This window comes from Pteropus alecto, unplaced genomic scaffold, assembly GCF_000325575.1.
Source record: "Pteropus alecto unplaced genomic scaffold, ASM32557v1 scaffold166, whole genome shotgun sequence".
Classification (NCBI taxonomy): domain Eukaryota; kingdom Metazoa; phylum Chordata; class Mammalia; order Chiroptera; family Pteropodidae; genus Pteropus; species Pteropus alecto.
In genome coordinates this window covers 6,404,346-6,428,419 of record NW_006439757.1, presented here as the reverse complement: position 1 = coordinate 6,428,419, position 24,074 = coordinate 6,404,346, and the positions used below count along the sequence as shown (strand labels likewise).

Genomic DNA, 24,074 nt, shown 5'->3' with positions numbered 1-24,074 from the left:
TAATATAAAATAATTATAATAAAAATTATTACAGAGACACATGTATATATATATATATGTGTGTGTGTATATATATATATATATATATATGTAGAGATGAGATAGATAGATTAACTCAAGGAAATACGAAGTATGAGGTTTTTATAGAATTTAGAAACAACATGATTTATAAGCTTCTGAAGAGATTATTCCTAAATTTTTTAGAAATGACTTTTAAAATTTTTACATATTTTAGTTAAAAATGTGTTACTTGAAACTTTTAGAGTTAAAAGTTTCCACAGAAACATGAATCGCATGCATGCTTTACAATGTTAGAATCTAGCTTTGATAGTCATTTGAATTCATTTTGAATGAAATTTTTTCATATCTCTCCATGGATATAAACATAAATATTTTAGCTTTTGAAATTGTGAAAATGTGACACCAAAAATATTATAGTGTACATACTGAACTAAAATGCAGTATATTACTTCACTGTGATATTTGCACTTCAATTTTCCTTCTCTGTTCATCCCCTTCAATTTCATTTATATTCAAAATGGAGTGAAGATGCATGTTATATTATAGTAACCTTCAATTCAGCCCAAACTCAATTCAAACTGGAACCTCAATGTTTGTTCAATTAATGTGCATTGACCTTACCTCCATATTAATGTGCTATTTTAATATTATCAATGTCCTATAATATACAGTTTATAATTTACACATCTGTGAGTGCTTTGCAAAATCATATATTCAGCTGAACCAAGAAATCTCAGTTCAAATGAATACAGATAGTCAAACAAGGTAAAGAAATGTTATAAAGGGTCAAGTTCTCTCAAAGGAAAAAAAAAAAAATTAAAGATGATGTAACAGACAAAAGCATGTTTATTTCAAGAAAAATTATCATTTTATGGAAATACTTTATCTAAAATGCATAAAATAGAATTTGGCAGTGTATCATTCTCACTAATAGTTTAATGAAAAGGAATTACAACATACAACACTAAATTAATAAATCTTCTTCTGAAATGAGCATTAGTGATTAGATTGAAATAGAAATGAGTATTTCTGTTGGAGTAAAGTGGCATCTAAGAAGAAATTCAAGTAAAATAATATAAGGCTACCCTGGAAATAATAAATATTTTTTTTTAAAAAAATTGAGCCTATGGTGAGTTATAGAATAAAGAGAATTTGGAAAGGGGCTATATTGTGAATTGCCATGATTATTTTATTCTCAACTCAAGGTAGTATTGTTTTTGTTGGGAGTGGATAGATGTTGACTTTTTTAATAGGATAGATATATAAACAGTTAAATTTTGGTGATGAGTTTTCTTATTAAAAGGTACTGGTGTGGTTTACAGGCCTGAAGATATAAAGTCAGTCTAGAAACATAGTAAAGAATTGACCTGGGCAAAATTTATTTGGCATGTAAATTAGGGATTAAAGTGGTGGTGTAGAGGAAAACATAAACAGATAACAAAGAGAGTAAGTGATATTTATTGAGCAACTATCATTCATTTATTGCTTTGCTAATAACCTTACATAGCTTATCATACCTCATTTTTATAATAATTCATCTTGGAAAGTATTATTATGACCATTTGAAAGATTAGGAAGTTGAAGTCCATTGAGGTTAAATGATTAGCTAGTAAATCCTAATACAGGCTTTCACACCTGGGTCTGGTTCCTAAATTCAGGGACTTTCTATTCCCTAAAACAGTATGATTGGTACGATTATAAGATGAAGGTAAATAAGGCTTTTCCAATAATAAAGACTAAGGTTTCTAGAAGTGGTGTATGAGTTGTTTTCAAATAAATTGAGGATTAAGAACAACCATTTATTTAATTAATTGACAATTTGAATATACATGTATAGCAGTTGCAGAGTTCTTAACCTGTACTCATAGAGGAACCACCTTTAGCAACCTATTATATAGTACTTATATGAAGGTTTCTCACTGTCAAACCATGAATTTACAGATAACTAATCAGGGAGTTTGCAAAAATTCATTTCAATAACAATAGAGTTGAAGATAATATGAACTCATATTCAGCTTGGTATAGGTACAGTAGTTACATATAGATATTTTTATAGATACATGTATATACATGGGTTAGTATTGACACATGTATTTCCTTGCCTGTTCAGTTGAGAGGGGGTAAAAGAAATGGTATCCTAACAGCAATGAGCACAACTGGTACCCAGATCCTGGTTTCTAATACCATTTTTCAGATAAATGACCACAGCTCCTTAAAGAAATATTGATTCTAGAATGAGGTCAGGAGATATACAAGATGAGCCTGAAGCATCTTGTGGTGTCAGGAAATAAGGAAATAAAACAAAAGCCCACATTGATGGGCGTATGTCATAGGGATACAGGAGCCAATTGAAATAACTCCTAAAGGCCAAAGCTGGAACAATCTGAGCAACAAAATAAATAAATTAGTTTTGGATTATAACTCAAATTGTAATAAATATCCATAAATCTATACCAAACAAATGGTTGAAAAATTAAAATATGGAGTAAAGAAACAAATCTTCCTTGTAAAATAATTCTAAATAAATTATGTTGATACAATGCTCTCAGGGAGATGAAGCATAAATCCCTACTTCCTAAGCGTGGGTTGTGCCGAGTGATATCCTTCCATAGAGTACGGCATAAAACTGGGGAGAAAATAGTAACTTTACAGTAGAAAATCCTAAAGAACATTTTTCTAGCCAGGTAATCAAGATCAATACCAACAGTGATAAATCATGTTGATGGTATGTACCTATGATATGCCATAATAAAAATAGCATCTTTGCTCTATGTTCTCCTCCCAGAAATTATAACTACAGACTGAACATAGGAAAACATCAGCCAAATTCTAATAGAGTTAAGGTATACTTTTAAATGCAAATATGTTAGAAAGAAGAATGATCTCAAATTAATAATCTAACCTTCTACCTTAAGACACTGGAAAAAGAACAAACTGAATCTCAAACAAGCAGAAAGAAGACAAAAATAAAGATCAGGGCAAAAATCAATGAAATAGAAATAGGAAAACCATAGAGAGAATTAATGAAATCAAAAGTTTTCTTTGAAAATATGAACACAGTTGACATTCATTTAGCCAGAGCGACCAAGAGATTCTCTTATTTTAATAACTGCTTGATTAAAATATCTTGTATAATAATCAATTCTTTCCAAATATTAGACATATGAGAAAATAGAAAGCCATTTATTTTATAACTCACTCTGGTTCTTTTCATAGAAGGAAAATCCCTTGAGGTTAGAAATTTTGAGGATTATAATTTAGAATTTTTTTGTTAGTAAATTATTAATCAGTCATGACTAATTGCAGGAATATGACAAATATATTTTCTCTGAAGTAGAATTTTTGGTTTATCTGCTGAACAAATTTGACTAATCTGTCATCTATAGCATCTCCCCTTAGAAATATTAATTTCCTTATATTTTTGGTCCATGTGCTTTAGAGGCCAAGATATTAATCATAGTAGTTTTATTATGTGTATATTTTATTCATCCGTTCCACAAATATTCAGCAAGTGAAAATTTATGGTGTTTGGTAAGTGATTTATCTGGTTAATTTTGACAGCAAATGAGACTTGTTAATGCTAACTGGTTGTGTGGCTCTTGAATTCTGAAACAAATTTCTTCTGATTACTAACGAAGGTTGCTCCCTCTCTCCCCTACACTTTTAACATCTCTATCTCTATTCATTCTTTTGAAAAATATTTTAAATTGTCATCCATATTACTGAAAACTTCCTTTCAATGTATAGATATATCTATAAAGTATCATTGAACTGAAATGATGTTTTTCGAGGACCTGCTTTATATAGCATCTACTTTTATGATATATATATTTTTGAAAAGGTGATATATTGTGAAAATGGGAAGAGTTACATAAGACTGGCAGGTTCTTTGGAAGAATTGGAGCAGCACCTTACATTTTCAACCATTTGTACTCTCATTTATCCTCACTGGATCGTTAGTTACATCATACTCCCACCATACTACAATAGCAATAATTATCAGAAGGAAAAAGGTAGAAGACTTCAATGTGTCATATACACTTACCAGATAGGTTAAGAAGGGTACTTGTAATTTGAAAAAGCCCCACAGGTTATTACGATATGCACCTAAATAGAAAGTGATTTTGTTGAGGATTGCTTTTCAGGGTTGAGCACAAGAGGTTTCATGAGTATATTTTGCTAAGGTGACATAGCTGTCTTTCCTGTAAGCCAAATCAAATGAATGTTACTTAGGATGCCTGTCTGTGAAGCAATCCTATCCTGTCCTCAGTGCAAGGTGTACTTGAGCAGCAAATATATTTATACAGTTAAAAAAAAAAAATAACCTGCATGGACAACAAATAGGCAAAACTTAGATGTCAACCTTGAAGATTGGAGGACGTCTTCAGTTACAATGTATTCATTTCTCTTACAATGCCTTCTCCCCTCCAGAATTACCCTGGCATGCCCCTCTCCATCAAAATTTACTATTAGAAAATCATTCTAGCCATATGTGTACAGGTAGAGTATAAAAATAAAGGAAGCTAATATAAGCTGAGTGCTCATGATGCTCCGGGCACTGTGCTGCCCCTTTTCTCTCATATGTCATTTTGGCATCTAGACCATATCTCCTAGACTGCCTTGCACAGATAAAAAGAATGCAGAATTTCATCATGAGATTGCATGCCCTGGTTTGGAGTTTAGAAAGCAATTACTATGAGTCAGTAAGACTTACACTCATGGAAAATAAGGACTTTAGAGTTGTAAGGAACTATGCAGATTTTTCGATCTAGCTCACTCATATTTCAGAAGATTTGAGGCCACCCTTCTTAAAAGAATAATTTACTTCATGCAAACAATTAGAGGATTGTACCAAAACCAGATTGTTTGCCTGTTTATTTCAAATCTCATATTTCTCCAACCACAACTGGCCCTTCTTGAGCTAAATTTATTTTTTAATAATTTTATTGTAAATGATTGTCTGCATTTTTTTCTAAAACTGTTTGCTACATTGCACTTGACATGTTGTATCATAAATAAATGCTTATTGTAGGGTGTGCAAAAAGTAAAGCATACTTCTTTTACCTTAGCCTTCTTCATTCGTAGAAAATACTTTCCAGGACACCCACTTGATACCTGAGATGGCAAATAGTAATGGACCTTATATATACTGTTTTTTCCTATACATACATACTGCTGATAAAATTTAATTTATAAATTAGGCACAGTAAGAGATGAACAACAATAACATAAAATAATTATAATATTATATATAATAAACTTAAAAAATTTGGTCCCTGTCTCTCTCTCCAGTAATTTTTACAATTTTCAGTCCAAAACTATTCTTAAATCTGTGTAAATTTCTCTTACTTGAAGTAAATGGCTTTGTGTCACTCATTTCAGGAGATCCCTTGCTTTCTGGCACAACACATTACCGTCAATTAGAATACATTTCCTATTCGTGCCTTCCACCTCAAAATGTAATGTTTTTTTTTTTTCTATCTTAACTAAATATTTATCATGCATTATGGCTGTAACACTTGCAGTTTGAGGTACGACAGCAAAACTAGCATTTTTTTTCCTCCATGATTTCATGGACAGAAGACTCACTTTTACCACAGATTTCAGAAACCTCGACATACTTTTTTTTTTTTAAGTTGAAACCTTTCACCTTTTCACTTAAAGAAAGCACTCTTTACAACTTCTCTTTGGTGTATCCAAATCGCCGGTTATTAAGTAAAATGAGGATTACTTGAACATAAGCACTGCAATACCTGGACAGTTGATCTGAGAACTTAGATGGCTACAAATGAGTGGGGAGTGTATACAGAATACATAAGCTGGACAAAGAGATGATTTACATCTCAGTCTAGACAGAGCCAACCGGCGTGAAATTTCATTACGCTTCTCAGAACGGCGCGCAATTTGAAACTTATGAGTTCTCAATATCTGGAATTTTCCATTTAACATTTTCAGACCATAGTTGACCATGAGTAACTAGAACCTCAGCAACCAAAACCACAGATTAGGGGGTGGGGGACAACTGTACTGCTTTTTTTTTTTTATTATTGTGATACAATTGACATAACAGTATCTAAATTTAGGTGTACAGTATAGTGAATCAAAATTTGTATATTTTGCAAAATGATCATCAAAATAAATCTACTTAACATCCATTGCTATACATAGTTATAAATATTTTTCTTGTTATGAGAACTTTCAAGATGCATTCTCCCAGCTACTTTCAAATATGCAATATGGTATTATTAACTATAGTTACCAAACGTGTTGTTACATCCCCATGACTTATTCAGTTTATAACTGGGAATGTGTACCTTTTGATCCTCTTCATCAATTTCATTCCCTTTACCCCTTAACTAAGGCAACTCCCTATCTGTACCCTATATCTATGAACTTGATTTTACTAGTTTGTTCTTTTAGATTCCTCAGGTAAGTAAGATCATACAATAGTTGTCTTTCTCTGTCAGTAATTTGGAGCATCTTTTTATATGCTTGTTGGTCATCTTTATATCTTCTCTAAAAAATGTCTATCCATCTCCACTTTTTAATCAGGTTGTTTTGTTGTTCTTGTTTATTTGTTCATTATTGGGCTCATTGACTTATTTATATGTTTTGGATATTAACCCCTTATTGGCTATATGGTTTACGAATATCTTCTATTTGGTAGGCTGGCTTTTTACCTAGTTGATGGTTCCCTTCGCTGTGTAGAAGCTTTTTAGTTTGATGTAGTCCCACTTGTTTGTTTGTTTGTTTGTTTGCCTAAAACTTAGTTTTAGATTGCTTTAAAGTTCAAGTTACAGATAATTATACTATATTAATAATGAATTCTCTTATTTGACATTTAGATATTAAGAAAGAGGAATAAAATATATGGATGACCTAGTTATAATGGTAATAAATAATAGATTAGGGAATAAATATGGTTTCTGAATTTTAACTTCAAGTTTAAACTAGGTAGAATTTAAATTTAAAGGCTTACATTTAAGAGTATCTATTTTTCATTCCACACCACTATACAGATCAATTATTTTTTAGAAAATTTCCATTAAAAAATACATTCATAGTGTCCTCAGCCTTTTGAAAGGATATTAACTTTCAAGCAGTTTTAATTTCTTTAAAGATAATTATATGTTTTATTTGGTTTAAAAAATATTTGAGGGTTTTATATTATGCTGATTTTTAAGATAAAACAGTTTTACAATTGAATAAAATGATGAGAGCAATTTAGCATTTCACAAGTCACTATCTCTGAGATATACTTACTGAACTAAGTGTATGAGTTCTGGGCTTATCACAGAATCGTGGAACTATATAGAATTTCATGGATTTATACAAACATACAAACTATTTTCTAATTTATTGAATTTTTGAAAATATGAAAGGAAGATCAAGAAAGTAGAATTTACACAGGATTATTTTTATAATCCTGTGTAAATATATATTTGGTAGTGAACATTCATATATAACTAATAAGCATTCATTTATTGTATATATATTTTTTAAATGTTTTCTTCTTTAAAAAATTTTACTTATATTTATGTGTCAGCAAAATTAATTCCCAGCATGTAAAATATATCTTAAACATAAAAAGATTTTTATATGTTTATATGTTTGATAGCAGTTATTATAGCATAAGATGATTTTACTTTCAAAAGAAAACTATGTGGAGTCAGGAGGTATTACAGACAAGAAGACATCTAATACTGCCTTAGCCCATGTTTCTGATCTATGTGAAACTTCGAGAAAGGCTGTTTTTTCACTAAAATAGCAGCTCAGAAAGATACGTTGAGAAATTGACAGCTATAAAGAGTGTGTGTTGTAGAACAGATTGAAAGTCCTTTTAATCAATATTTCTTTTACCCTTAGCATGTGAAATAGTCTGATACTATTGATAATTATTTAGCTTTATATAAACGTCTAATTGTTCAGAATAAAAAAAAGCTACCTATCTAAAAAAATATGCCTAAATAAGTTTTTGTATGCTTGGAAACTTCTTATCTTCCTCTCAGAGAGTGTAAGATTTATGAGATCTATGGAGCGTGATAGAAATAGAAAACTGAAGTGCTTTCATCATGTTCAGCAAAGAAAAGATTGGCTTTCAGATTGCAATATTAACAGAAGGAGAAAAGGAGGCACTGAAACAGATGAGATTGTGTAGCAAAAGGACTAATGAAGGTAACTTGACTAAGGAGGCTACGTTTGGCAGAAAAATAAGGCACTTCAGAGTTTTACTGTTTCTAAGAAGTCATGTTTAAGTCTGTCTTGGTTCAGGCAGGCCTGGAGAACTGAGGAGGCCCATTAAGATGGGTGAGATATGATTCAGTGAGAAAATAGGTGACAAGCAATGCTTGGCCTTAGACAGGAAACAGTGGCTCAGCGTGATTAGAACAGTACAACTGATGAAGGAACACGATTCTCGGGAGACTGGCAAAAGGAAGATTGAGTGTCAAAGCTCTGCTCAGCTTGCTTTTGTTTGGTATAGTGCCAGGGGTTTAGTGTACACAAGCAAAGCTATCAAGGCAGGACGAAATCCAGTTATACTAATTTATTGACATGGCAGTGGGAGGGGCAGCGAGGAAAGAGAGAAGGAAAAACAGTGGACTTATATGTAACCAGGACTCTCCTAAATGCCAGGTCTTTAGCAAGACTAATTGCAGAAACTATCGGCTGCTGTGTATGAGAACGCCCAGGTATTGACTATATTGCTCAGGATATGAACAGACTGAGCCTTTAGTTGATAAAAATTATTAATTTGAACTGAGAAATGTCGGGGAGTAAGGCGAGTATGGATATCATATTCTGAGGGAAATAAGCCCATCAACAATATTAAATGAGTGAGTCCTTAATATTAAGCATGAAGGAAACATTACAGTGAAAAAGACAAATAGATCAGTTATTCACAAATAACTGATTTATTTTTAAAACTTTTTCCCTATTTGTTTCTTTTATTTAAATTGCAGAGTCAAAACACTTGCAATTTTTTGTAGGTAAGGAGTACTATCACAGAACATTTACTATATTTTCCAGAATCCCTTGCCTTGTGCAGTTCTAGGTGAGAGCTGGCAAACAGAGAAGTATGTGTGTGAAATTTGGAAAACAGGAGTGAAACAGGGGTCATTACTGAAGATTGTCACACACCTATGGTTCCAAACTCTCTTTGACATCATCAGCTCTTCTTCCAGACTGCTGAACTTACTGATCAACATAGGCCCCAGGCCCTCCACTACATGCTTAACTGTAGACTCACAGAGATGACAGCCACACAGAGGCAGATCTCACCATGAGTTTTTCAAAGTGTTTTTGTATGATCGTTTGTATTTCTGCAGTGTCTGTCATAATTTCCCCTCTTTCATCCCTGATTTTATTTATTTATGTCTTTTATCTTTTTTCTTTAGTGAGTCTAGCCCAGGGTTTGTCAATTTCATTACCCTTCTCAAAGAACCAGTTCTTTGTTGCATTTATTTTTTCTAGTTTTGTTTGTTTTCAATTTCATTTATTTCTGCTCTAATTTTGACTATTTCTTTCCTTCTGCTGACTTTAGGCTTCATTTGTTCTTCCTTTTCTAATTTTTTAAGATGAAGCATTAGGTTGTGTATTTGAGCTCATCCTTGTTTTTGGATATAGGTCTAAAATGGTAGGCCTATATTCAAAAACCACTTTTGTTGTGTCCCAAAAGTTTTGATGTGTTGTACTATCATTATCATTCATTTCCATGTATCTCTTGATCTCTCTATTTCTTCTCTAACCTAGTTATTCTTCAGTAGTATGTTGCTTAATCTCCATGTATTTGTGGTTCTTCCTGCTTTCTTTCTGCAGTTGATCTCTAGTTTCAAAGCAATATGATCAGAGAATATGGTTGGTATGATTTCAATTCTCATATTTGTTGGGGTTATCCCTGTGAAAACAGTATGGAGGTTCCTGAAAAAAACAGAATCGGTCTACCATATGATCCAGCAATCCCTCTTCTGGGCATTTACCCCCAAAGACTTGAAAACTCATATCCAAAAATATATTTGCACACCAATGTTCATAGCAGCATTATTCACAGTGGCCAGGACATGGAAGCAACCAAAGTGTCCTAAGAAGCTATGGCACATATATACAATGGAATATTACTCAGCCATAAGAAGAGATGAAATACTGCCATTTGTGACAACATGGATGGACCTCGAGACAATCATGCTGAGTGAAATAAGCCAGACAGAAAAAGTTGAAAATCACAAGATATTACTTATATATGGGCTATAAACCTAAAAGCAACAAATGAACAGGACAAACAAACAGAGAATCATGGACATTAACAATAGCTAGTGGCTAGCAGAGAGTAGCGGGGAGGTGGGAGGTGGGAGGTAGATGGGGTAAAGGGAGTCAAATATGTGATGACAGAAAGAAATATAACTATGAGAGATGAACATACAGTGTAAATATATATATGCCTTACTGTTAAAACATATGGCTGAAACTTATTGGATTTCGTTAACCAATGTCACCATAAAAATAATTGATTAATTTTTAAAAATAATTAAAAATAAGGGTGGATGTGTCTTTTGAGATTGACTGGTTAATGACTTCTTTGTTCCTTGAATTCTCCTTCCTGGCTTTTGCTATCCAAACTCCATCCGCAAATATAAAAGGTCAAATTAGCACAGTAAATTCCTTATCTTATGACACTCATAGTGACTCTGCTGCTTTAACTGCATCCTGACTGAAAAACCAGGCTCTGTAAACATAGTATTAATGCCTTAATAAGTCTCATTTTTTTCCCCCAAACTACATGAACTGTCCTTAACCATTTAGATTCATGACTAGTATAAACCTTATTCTTATGATCTCACCTCTTTACTGATACAATCTTGTTTATTTCGTCTTTACTCTTAACATTTTAAGAAGTCAAGGGACTCATGGACATGGACAATAGACTTGTGATTACCAGAGCATGGGGTGGGGGGAGGGGGCAGGGTGAGGAGGAAGTAGGTTAGGTAAAATGGGTCAAATATGTGGTGATAGAAAGACATCTAATTATGGGCAGTGAGCCACAATTCAATATATATATACCTTAGTGTTGAATTGTACACCTGAAACTTACTGGATTTCATTAACCAGTGTTACCATAACAAAAATAAAAATAAATTAATTAATATAAATAAATAGTCAATTCACTCAGATGCCACAATTTTGCATAACAAGAAAATGTCTCATAAGATTAGCCAACCTGGAAACATCCAATCACTTTCTCTGTGATTTCTTTTTTTTAATTTATTTCCTTTTTAAAATTTTTTCCTAGTCTCCCCTGCAAATCTTTTCCCCTTTCCATACATTGAAGAATAAGAAACAATAACTATATATAAAAGAACCTAGAACCCAATTGACTGATATGTAGTAATCTTTCTTATTTCAGTTATGTACTTTTTTAAAATAAAATTTATTGGGGTAACGTTGGTTAATAAAATTATATAGGTTTCAAGTTTACATTTCAATAATATATCACCTGTATACTGCATTGTGTGTTCACTACCCGGTCAAAGTCATATCTCTTTCCATATTTTATTTTTCTTCTGAATGTATGTAGCTTGACTTCCCATTACTATTGACACTGTTTATTTTTATTCAACAAAAGCACTTAACTCTTTTCATACATACTGCTAAAGATTTTCCAAACAGATATGCTTAAGTGTACAATAAGAGATTATTATCCATACATTTATTTTAACTTTATTGTAATAATATCAAGGTGCTATGTGCTCCATTAACTAGCTGAAATTAACAACAAATATTGTAAGAACACATTTAATCCAGATATTATACTCTTTTCCAAGGGAGTAGAAGCAGTATAAATAAGATATGTTGTGTTCAAGTATAACATAGATATTTTTAAGTTTAGTAATAAAGCATATAGCCAAGTTCATACTGGTACTAAGTAAATATTAAACAACCAATCAAGGGACTGTGTTATATTCTTATAACAAACCACTCCAACCACCATAAACATGAAATGTCTGATGGTTGCTTACACTCATTTATTGATACACTGTAAACCTGCCTTACTTCATGTGCCTTGGCGAAGCCAGTGACAGCAAATTAAAGATATGTGTTCACCATCTACCTTTATTGCCATCTGAGACAGAGTGCTTTGGAAGATTCTTGATCAAAAGATCAGAAAGGTATATAACTTATCTTTTATATGCTACTTTTATAAAAGAGTGCATTTATACAAAGGCCAACATGTTCAAGAATAATGATTACCTTTTGAGGCCAAATTTCTTCCTTTTCTCCCTAAGTAGGAAGCAGTTCTTAGGAAGTGATGCCATATGGAGGCACAGGAAGATCCTCAACTCACCTCCTTCCAGGGATACAACAGATCTTTAGCTAGATATGGAGCAACTTCTTCTAACAAGAACCTGAGGTCTAGCTGAACAGCTATTCCACAACAAAAGATAAAAGGACAACATCGAGATGGGCCACTTCTTCAAGACTAGGAGAGATAGCCATTTCATCCATACATAGAAACAAATGCAGATGCCAGGCAATATGAAAACAACAACAACAACAACAAACAAACAAACAAAACAAAGGAATATGTTTCCAATGAAAAGCAAGATAAATTTACAGAAAAAAAATAATAACCTTAATGAAACTGAAATAAATAATTTACCTGATAAAGAGTTCAAAGTAATGGTCATAAAAATGCTCGCTGAACTCAAAAGAATGGATGAACACAGTGAAGCTGTTCCTTTACACCAGTCAGAATGTCTATTATCTGAAAAACAAGAAATAACAAGTATTGGCAAGGATGTGAAGAAAAGGAAACCTTTGTACGCTGTTGGAAGGAATATAAATTGTTGCAGCCACTGTGGAAAACATTATGGAGTTTCTTCAAAAAATTAAAAATAGAACTACTATATGATCCAATAATATTACTTTTGTGTATTTACCCGAAAAAAACAAAAACACTAATTTGAAAAGATATATGCATGTTTGTTGCAGCATTATTTACTATAGCCAAGCTATAAAAACAGCTTAAAGGTCCATCTATGGATGAATAGATAAAGAAGATGTGGTGAAGGCACACAATGTAATGCTACTCAGCCAAAAAAGAATGAAATCTTGCAATTCATGACAACACGGATGAACCTGGAGGAATTGAGGTAAGTAAAATAAGTCAGACAAAGACAGACAAAAACTGCGTGATTTCACTTACACGTGGAATCTAAACAAAACAAAAAAATGAACAAACAAAATAAAATAACACAAAATAGAGATACAAAGAACAGATTGATGGTTGCCAGAGGGGAGAGGAGTTGGTGGAGTGAGTGAAAGCATGAAGGGGATCAAGAGGTATGAACTTCCAGATATAAAATAAATAAGTCATGGAGATTTAATGTACAACATGGTGACTGTAATCAATAATAATATATTGCAAATTTGAAAGTTGCTAAAAAAGTAAATCTTAAAGGTTCTCAACATGGGAAAAAATTTTGTAACTTTTTTTGGGGAGGGATGGTAACTAGATTTATGATGATAATTTTGCAATATATACAAATATTGAATAATTATGCTATATACCTAAAGCTAATATAATAATGTTGTATGTCTATACACTTCAATAAAACAAACACAATGAAAATCTCCTAAACAAAAGTTTTTCTTACCAAAATGTATGAGATACAATGGCAGTCTCCATTTGGAAATATAGATAATGCCTAACAGGAGTGATAATTGGGGAACCAAAGGTTTAAAAATTCTTATCTGACATAGAGATGATTTAACTAAGAAGGACTGGGTGGGAAGAAGCAGTTTTTAAATAAACACTAATCAGGAAAGCTATCTTTTCTTATTTGTCAGCTGATGTTCCTGGAATTCCCCACTTAAGTTTAATCCCTCTTATATTAGACAATAATTTGCATTTATAAGAGAGAATAACCCAAATCGATCTTGCTTACACAGAGTTCATAGTGACTTAGGTAAAATGAAAAGTCCCCAGAGTCTTCTGGCTTCAAGTACAGCTGAATTTTGGTCAATACATTGTATCAGGTTTAGATTCCTTTTTCTGTTCAAATTTTTATCAAAAAGAAAGAGCCTCTTTATAAAATTAATGAAGGAATATAGAATTATTTTGTGCTTTGACTTAATCTCATTCCTACCAGGAGTACAGAAAGGTCCATTCTGGATGGGCTGCCTGCCTCTGGTGCAGGGGGAATATCAACTCACCCTAATAACATTTCCGTTAAAGAATCTAGACTTAGACTTAACCACAAATTAGAACATAATTTCTTTTAAAACACTTTGTATTTTACAAAGCTTAAATATAAATATTTCCATATTTGTGAGCAACATAGTATTTAAAATATCTAAACTAGGAATGTTTCAAGGAGGACATAGACAATAAGGAATTACAGAAAGAGTAATCAAGATTATAATAGAAATACGATTTACAGTTAAGATATCAAGTGGTTTCTGAGTCCTATTTACACAGATCAGAATTATAAGTTTGAAAATGTGTTGCATTTTACCCGAAATGAATTATTTCATTTTATTTTTTTATTAAAATTATTGGGGTCACATCGGTTAATAAAATCAAATAGGTTTCAAGTATACAATTCAATAACACGTCAGATGTATATTGCATTGCATGTTTACCACTCAAAGTTAGACTTCCTTCCATCACCAAATATTCGACCTCCTTTACCCTATTTACCTGTCCCCTGTTCCCTTTTCCCTCTGGTAACTCAATCCACTTAAAAATAAGAATTTTTCTGCTTCCTTGAAAAATTGCTTTGGAGACATCTTATCAGATTATTTTCAAATTTTCTTAAAATTATTTAAATGTTATTTGATCTCATTTATTTTGTTTCCTAAGAAATCTATACCTATTAACTTGCCAATGCTAAGCATCACTGATCTTCCTGTAGCAATCATCATATTTCAAATAGACTAAAAATGTTAATTCTTAGTTAGAATTGAAGTCTATTGTTTACCAGTTCTTTCAAAGCTTTGGATGAATAAGATATTTCCATTCTGAGGAAAAAAATATTGGAACACCTACGGAATTGAAATTATCTACCTATAGTTTAAATATTTGGTTCCAGTTTGACTGTGTACTCCTAGTGTGAAAGAAAATAAGTTCCTGATTTGGCTCGGGGAAAAAAAATGGGCTTATAATCTGAATGCTCATTAATTTTTCAGCAAAGGGTTAGAAGAAATCTTATCTCTATTCTGTGTTCGTTCAGTAAAATGAATTTTTGTATGTTAATCTTTCATAGGGCTTCTGTGAGCATGAAGTTTGATAGAAGTGATTTACTGTCTACTGACTTCAGATTCTGAATCTTTGTATTTTGTTAATGGAATTGATAAAAAAAATGAGTCTCTCCTGGCTTTTTCTTCCTTTCCTATTTCCTTCCTACTTTACCTTGGCAGAGATTTATTTCTACGCAAGAAGAGGAGTCAGGTATATGAACTGCAATAGTGCTTATCTCTCTCTGAGGTCACTGTACTGTATGCTTTTCCTTCTGTAACAAGAAAAGAATAGATTGATCATAGATGCGTGATAGTGAATGAATGTTGTTGGGGAAGCTACTTTTTTTTTGCACTCTACAAGAAGTCTTTGGAGGGAGGTCATTATTATTTCAGTTAGATGCTACAAACCAAAATGGTTTAATTTTTAGTTGCAAAGATACATAAACTTGAAAAGTGAAAATTATAAACATGCACTGTTTACTAAAATATCCCAAACTATCTTTGAATTCATTGTTAAATAAAATAAAGTTTAAAAGAAAATATGATCCTTAAATTAAATATACTGATAAATTATATTTTACCTTAAAATATTTATTTTAAACTAAAGATGCTTCCTTCATGAACCAGTAGAATATAGAAAAAAAAATAGTGTTAAAGGTTCCAGAAGTTGCCTCAAATGATCTCTTCTCAGTTTACACTTCCATTATCACTTTCTCGATACATTTACCTCTCAACAACCCTCCAGATCTAAAAGTGGTCTCCCAATTTTTCAAAGTATAGTATATTTTGTTTCCCTTTTGCATTGTTAGAAAATATATTATACTTTATATATAAATAGATTAGAACTCATTCTCACTAGTAGCTTTAATCATTTAATCTCCCTTCTTTGGAGACAAAGAATAAGAACAGCTCTCAGGTGACAATAGCAGTGTGTAAATGATTGCCATGTATCAAGCATCTGGATTTTTAGTTCACCAAGTATTGTATATTTAAAATACCATTTATATATATATAAATATATATATATAAATAAATATATATATACACACATATATATATACACATATATATATATACACACACATATATATTTAAATTGGAGACACATAATATTCTTCATTCTTGGAATGCTTGATAATATTATAGCATAACCATAAGCTGAAATCACAGTTACTTATGATTATTACAGTAAATAATTTTAAATAACTTTGAACACATGTACTTTTAGTATTATGTAAAAATATCAACATGTAATATAAACTATATAATATGTGAAAGATAGAGTTTAGAATAAAGTTCTAAAAGATAGAGTTTAGAATAAAGCCTAGGAAGAAACAAAAATAATAATAGAATTTGTATCTGGGTTGTAAGATTAAATTACTTTTAGTTTTCCATTTTATAAGTTTATTTTATAATTTTATACGATGAAGATTCTTGACTTTTTAAATTAAAAATACCTAAATTTTTAAAGATTCTTGATACAAGTGTATAAAACAATAAAACTGATTAATTATGGAGTTATTTTATTACTTTCCTTCTGTTTCTATTCTTCATTATATTTATCAGTCATTGAAATGTAATGTGTTGATTTTAAAAGAGAAAATAAAGTTTATATAAGCAAAAATATTAAATTATTTGTTTCAGATAAGATTCTACATATTAAATTTGGTGAAAATATATATCTTTAGTTTATAACTAATAACACTTCCTAATATTTCCCAAGTATGGTATTCTTTTACTTTATTTCTTAAAGGTTATATTTGGTCTCTATATAACATTAATTTGGGAGGATTGTTGTTTTTTAAAATACTAAATACATCTCAGAAATTGTTTTTTATCTATTTGCCTTTCCATACTCAATAAAGATATGGAGTCTGTTTTTAGATAATATTGAACTTAAGTAATATTGGTGGTAATTATATTGCAATGTTCCCTTCTTCATGATTCATAAAGATAACTACAACTTCGTCTTACGAATTAAAAGTGTAGCATCACTAAAATATTTCTTGACATTCCAAATTTTTCGATTGCACTTAAAAAGTTTAAATATTATAAAATATACTTTATACAATTTTAGTCACAATGTTTTTATATAAGATATTTTATATATTGTTCATAGTTAAAATAAGATTTGATTATAAAGTAATAAAGTCAATTTTTTGCTCTTCAAGAAAAGAGCATTTCTGTCAAGATTGAATATTTATAGTAAGTCTTTTCACATAATATCACAAAAAAGGATCTCGTGAATGATTCTACTCAAAGAAAAATGAACATATATATATTTATATCAAGGTATATGTGTGCGTATACACATACACACACACACACACACATGCACATGCTTTCTGGACATATATATCATATATGTGTGTGTGTGTGTGTTGTTGTTCTTGGAATTAATGTGGATTACTGCCAGCCACAAAACTCCGGTTACCAACTCATTTTTCAATTTGTATGCTAATACTTTGTAAGCACTATGGTACATATGAAAAAAGAAGGCATAATTGCAAGTCTGAATGACTTTAGACAGTGACTAGAACAAATTTTAGCTAGTGACTCTGCACAGATGTCACCTAAAACAAGGGTTATGTCCACCATAAAAGCAGTTAGATCTCATGAAAGAGGTGGGATTCCATCTGGAAAAACATACTGAATGGTGGATATACCATGTGAAATACACTGGAAATAGAAAAGAAGATATGATACTCAGATGTAGAAATACAGAAAAGTTGTTTAATTTACAACACGCTATGATTGTTTAATTTACAAGATGAAAATGTTGATGAAGGCTTTAATTTGTCCTAATGATTTACAGCATTAAAAATATTTTGATCCAAATCTTGTTTGATAAGAGTTTCTTCTAAAAAAGTTTATTAACCTGCCAAAAAGTCATATTGCTAGTTGTTTTCAGGACTGCTTGTGCAATATTCTATGCATTATACTCAATTTAATGTGAATAAGAAGAGGTAAATTGCAACCTAGAGAATAATCTTTCATATTAGTGAGTTGCTGAAGCTGCTTCAATAAAGGAAGATTTTCTGAAGATAAGGTACCTAATCATTTAATTCTGAAAATGATATTTTCATAATGGGAATGAAACACAATGTAGTGGAAAGGTAACGTGTTTAAAGTCAGGCAAACTATAACAGGAAGCCTGATGATACTACCGAAAATCAGTGTGACTTTGGGTGAGTTACTAAGAGTCTCTAAACTTGAGTTTAATATGAAAATAAGCATGGTAGTTCATATCACACAAGATAGTTCTTAGTATTAAATGAAATACAAAGGTAGAATGCTTAATACATCCTGGTAGACATTCCATAAATGTTACTTTCCTTCCCACTTCCATTGCCTTCTTATATATTCAGTGATTCATTCATATGGTTTTTCATTTATGAATGCCAGACATTTCTACAATTTTATGAACACTAACACAAAAAACATAGCTTCTGTCTTCCTGGAAACTAAATTCTGTGTTTTGATTCTCATTATATGTTTTGCTAATGAATCAGACTACATAGAGAGCCTCTGGAGTTTTTTTTTTTTTTTTTTTCATTCTTTCCACTGTATAACTTGAGGCAATTGTAGAACAGGCTGTGTAAATAAGTGAATAAAACTGAATAAAAATTAAGCAGTTAAATGCCATGTGACCAACTTAAAAATATGTATTTTTGTATTTCCTCTGATATTTAACATATTAAATATTGTTTTATATAATTGTGAGTTTTAGAAGTATAAAAATGAGTGAAGGAAAGCTATAGTAGCATTCATAATAATTGGAAATACTTTAGAAATAATTTGAATTAGAGAAATTTTATAATCAGTGATATCGTTTTTTAACAACTCAGTGACTTAAGTACAAATCTCTACAAATGTAATTCAGCTCATCATCTACAAAACCTCTCATTACTTTCTTATTTTTCTCTGAATTTATTTCTCCATAATTCTGTTTTTTTTGTTTTTTGTTTGTTTGTTTGTTTGTTCCCTACCTTACTTTTTCTGAATCTAGATATCTCTTCATCTTATTCTCTATGCCTGTTTATCTTTTCATCTATTTCTCTCAATTTCTGGTTCTCTTTGTATCTAAATCAATATATAACTGCATTTTTGTCTCTGATTACCTTTCTTAAGATTCTTGTATTTTCCCTGTCCTCTCTCTTTTCTTGTCTCTGCATTATCAACAAGTATTGAAGACAGTGATAAATAATAGCTGCCATAAATTAAAAAGTTACTAGGTGTAACACAACTAAGAATATACATGAAACAACCTTAATTGTGTATTATTTTTCTCATTTCAGAGTCCTGAAACTAAGGCCTGAAACTTAGAGAAGAAAATCGACCAATTAATTTTATAGTTAATAAGCAAGGAAGTGATGATGTCATGGCTACTGCTATAGAATGCCCAGTACCTCCCTTTTTCTGTATATTGAGTTAATAGGCAGAATTGTAATTTCATTTGTTATTTTTTTCTGGCCCCCATTCATTTAAAGCCAGTATATATTTATTGTACTTTCTTAGAAATAGTGACAAAATAATATTTTAAAAATAGATACTCTTAATGGTCATTTGCACTACAAAAGAAAACTTGCTGAAACATAATTTTCATTGTTTTCCAGCACTAACAGTTACTAAAGGGACTATACAGAGAAAAGGAGACAGAGACAAACTTAAGGTAAAAAATGGAATCTAAGAAGAAAGTCATGGCAACTGAGAAGACAGGAGTAAGCAAATACTAAAATGGGTCACTATGAAGAAAAAAAAAGTTAATATCAGTATTTCAATAGTGAGACGACAGTGGATAAGGCAGGCGATCATAATCCGAAACCATCAAACTAAGCCAGAGCACTTGGAAAGGGAACAGTATGGTCCTAGTTTAGGAGTGACTTTTGACTTTCAGGAAAAGCAAATGCAAATCCCATTTAAAAGACAGCATCTGAAAATTAGGGCCCAAATTTCTGCTTATAAGACCAACTTAGTAAAAGTTCATTATCAAAGATCATCGAAGTCAAGAACAAATCACCAGGTGTGTGTGTGTGTGTGTGTGTGTGTGTGTGTGTGTGTGTTTGTGTGTGTGTTTCAAGCAATGTCTCCAGATTGAATTGATATTCTTGCATCTATAATGTAATATATGATATTATTTTTATATACTTACTCTGTTTTATGTATTATTAAAAGAAAGCATCTGGCACTGGGATTAAAATAAAATTCACTTATATTTTTGAAAGTAACCACTCTCAGGTATGAGACTTTTATATTCTTTGATGTTAGAAAATATTCTTTTTAACCTGAATCTGGTTTTATACACAAGCTTAATTATACTAGCTCTTTCTACCTTAGCTTGAGTTATCAGAATGCAAAGCCTTTAGGCATAATTTGTGTCTCACGCAGATGTAAATTGCTTCTAGGCTCCCCTCCTACCAACTCTGTGTGCAGATCTTACTTCTATTAGAGCCTATTAGGGCTAATTAAAGAAACAGACTTAATTTTCCTTTCAACTTTTGAATCAGTAGAAGCTCCAGGTGTTATTACTACTGAATCTCTTGTCTTACAAAATAAGAGAAACAATTAGTCTCATAAGCAACAGCTTTAGATTTTAGACTATGATATACTCAGGACCAAATTTTATCAATTGGAAAGTTACATGACTATCTTTGTTAAAAAAAAAAAAATGAAATACTCTTTCATTTTCATTTCTTTTTTGTTAAGATTTTTAAAATGATAGATATGATTTATAAATTTGCTATAGCTATGGAAATTTGTCTTTAGCACCAACTGATTGGAAAGAATTTGTAGCTTTTATCATGGATCATTACATTTTGAGCAACATTTTAAAACAAAAATAAAGAGACTTTTTAAGCAGTGATTTTAAATTGTTTTCATCACAGAGGCAAACTAAATCTGCTGCATGTAGATGAATGGTTTTATGATGATTCTGAATATCTTATTTCTTCTGCTATAGAATCAAGGTTATAGTAGTAAAATCAGAGTGAGTAAATAGGAAATTGAAATTCTTTTCTGTTTCTATAGACCAAATCTGATCACTGAAATGCAGTTACAAGGTCATGTGCAAAGATACAGTGACATTTTAATATTGACAAATAGGAGATTCTAAAATTCACTTATTATGATAAAAGACCAGTATCAAAATCTTCTAGAATATGATTTCATCCTGAACTTTATTATTATTGTATTATTATTATTTAATAAAGCTTGCATTGAATCTGTAGATTAATTTCAGGAATTTTGCCATAACAATATTTAGTCTTCTAATTTATAAACATATGATAGTTTTCCATTATTTTGATATTTTATTTTATTATTATTTTTTTTTAGGCAAGGTAACACTTGGTTGACTTCACAGATTGCAAGAAACTTGTCAGCTTACAATCCTTTATTTTTTTATTTTTTACACCTATAGCATCTGGTATTTTTATACTTTAAAAATCATTTTTAAAAATAATTAGGAATTTAAGATTTTCAATTAAGAATATTTAGTAATTTTCTTTTGCTAAATTTATTGCCAAGTATTATAATATTTTTGATATTACAGAAAGTAGAATTGTTTTCTTTTTTGGACAAGTGATTTTTATATATTGAACTTGTATTCTGTACACTCACTGACTTATTAGTCTTAACAGTGTTTGGGGGGCTTGCTTAGGATTTTCTATATGCAAGATCATATGCATCACATTATAGGGAGATAGTTTTATATCCTCCTTCCTAATCAATGTCTTTGAAATTTTTTCCTGCCTAATTTCCCCACATAGTATTTCCACTACAATGTTGAAAGGAAGAGGCAAGAGTGATCTTTTTGTCTTGCTACTTACAGGGAAAACATTCATTCTCTAACCATTAATATGATATTAGCTGTGGGTTATTTATAGATGACCTTTGTTAAGATAGGGAAGTCCCTTTCTATTTCTAGTTTGTTGACTACTTAATTAGTAAAAGGTACTGTATTTTGTCAAAAACTTTTTTCTGCATCTATTAAGATAAGCATGAGGATTTTATCCATTTTATAATACAATATATTACAGTGATTGATTTTAGGATGTCAACCTTTCCTTTTTACGGTAAATCCCACTTAGTCAAGACACATGCTCTTTTTGATATGTTGATGGATTTGGCTGCTAGAACTTTGTTGAGAATTTTCTGTCTATATTTTTAAAGTATATTGCTCTGTAGTTCCTTTTCTTTTGATATCTTTGTCTTGTTTTGATATCAGAGGAATACTGGCTCCATAGAATTAGTGAGGAAAAAAAATGTTTACTACTCTTATATCTTTGGAAAACTTTGTAAAGAATTGATATTAAATATATTGTGGAATTTTGGTAGAGTTTACCATTGAAGCCATCTTGGCCTGGAATTTTCATTGTGGGAATTTTCAAAATTATTAATTCAATCTCTTTACATTTTATGCACCTATTCAGATTTTCCATTTCTTCTTAGTAATTTCTTATGGTAGTTTGTATCTTTCTAGGATTTTTTTCCATTTAATCTGATATATATCTCAAATATATATATACATATATATATATCAAATATAGATATATTTGGCAAATGGTTGTTTATAGTATTTCCTTATAATATTTTTTGTAAGATCAGTAGAAATGTCCCTTCAATCTCGATCTTAGTAATTTAAGTCCCCTTTTTTTTGGTCAGTCAAACTAAAAGTTTGTCAATTTTGTTAATCTTTACAAAGATCTAATTTTTGGTTTTATTGATTTTCATTATTGTTTTACTATTTCCCCTGTCATTTATTTCAAATGAATAATCAATTTTATATTGTTTCTTCTATTTGCTTTTTGTTAACTCCTTGTTTTATAATTTGTTCAAATAAAAAGTTAGATTATTTTTTGTTATCTTTATTTCTTTTTAATGTAGGTGTTTACAGCTATAAATTTCACCTTAAGGAACACTTTGGCTACATTCCATAATTTTGGTATGTGTGTTTTAATTTTCTTTCACATAAAGGTATTTCTGAGTTTTCCTTGTGATTTATTCACTGACTCATTAGTTGTTTAGGTCGGTTTTTATGTTTCCATATATTAATGGATTTCCCAATTTTTTTTGGTCTTGATTTCCAACTTAATTCCATGTGGTAAGAGTACATGCTTCACCTAACGCCAATCTTTTGAAATTTATTGTCTTGTGGTTTAGCATATGGTGTATCCTAAAGAATGTTCTATGTGCACTTAAGAAGAATTTGTATTCTGCTATTGTTGGGTGAAATGCTCTGTAGATGTGTCTTGGGATATTTGACTTAAACAGTTTTAGTCAAATCTTTTATTTTCTTTTTGCTCTTCTAGCTATTTGTTCTATGCTTTGTTAAAAGTGGGATATTGAAATATCCAATCGTTATTGTTAGATTTTTTTATCTTTTCCTTCAATTCTCTCAGTTTTTGTTTTATATAACAAAGTGCATTTTAGAACTTTGTTATTAGGTGCATACATGCTTATAAATGCTATAGCTCCCCAATATTTTGAACATTTTTATAATTTAAAATGTCTTTCCTTGATTCTAGTAACAATTTTTTCTTACATTATATTTTGTCTGATAATAGAGTCACTCCAGATCTATTTGGATTATTGTTTGCATGATATATCTTTTTCTATCCTTTAGCTTTCAATGTATGTGTGCCTTTAATATAGAGCTGGTCTTTTCATCTAAAGCATGTTCCAGTACATACACATATGGTTGGATAACATTTTTTTTCCAATCTGCTAATATTCTGATTTCTTTTTAGCATTTCTTGAAATAATTTTGTTGTTATTGTTGTTAAAAACTGGATGTCCTACATAATAATAATTGGCCAGTA

At 30.8% G+C, this 24,074-nt stretch overlaps 1 protein-coding gene across 1 annotated transcript in view; it reads right to left on the bottom strand.

Annotated features, from left to right (window-relative positions):
* The window catches only part of LOC102880271 (nascent polypeptide-associated complex subunit alpha-like), a 61,437-nt gene that overhangs the window by 34,876 nt on the left and 2,487 nt on the right, over positions 1–24,074 (bottom strand). The window contains 2 exon segments of the mRNA XM_025050388.1: positions 12,359–12,438; positions 12,674–12,778. Of these exon segments, the coding sequence (XP_024906156.1) occupies positions 12,359–12,438; positions 12,674–12,778 (185 nt within the window).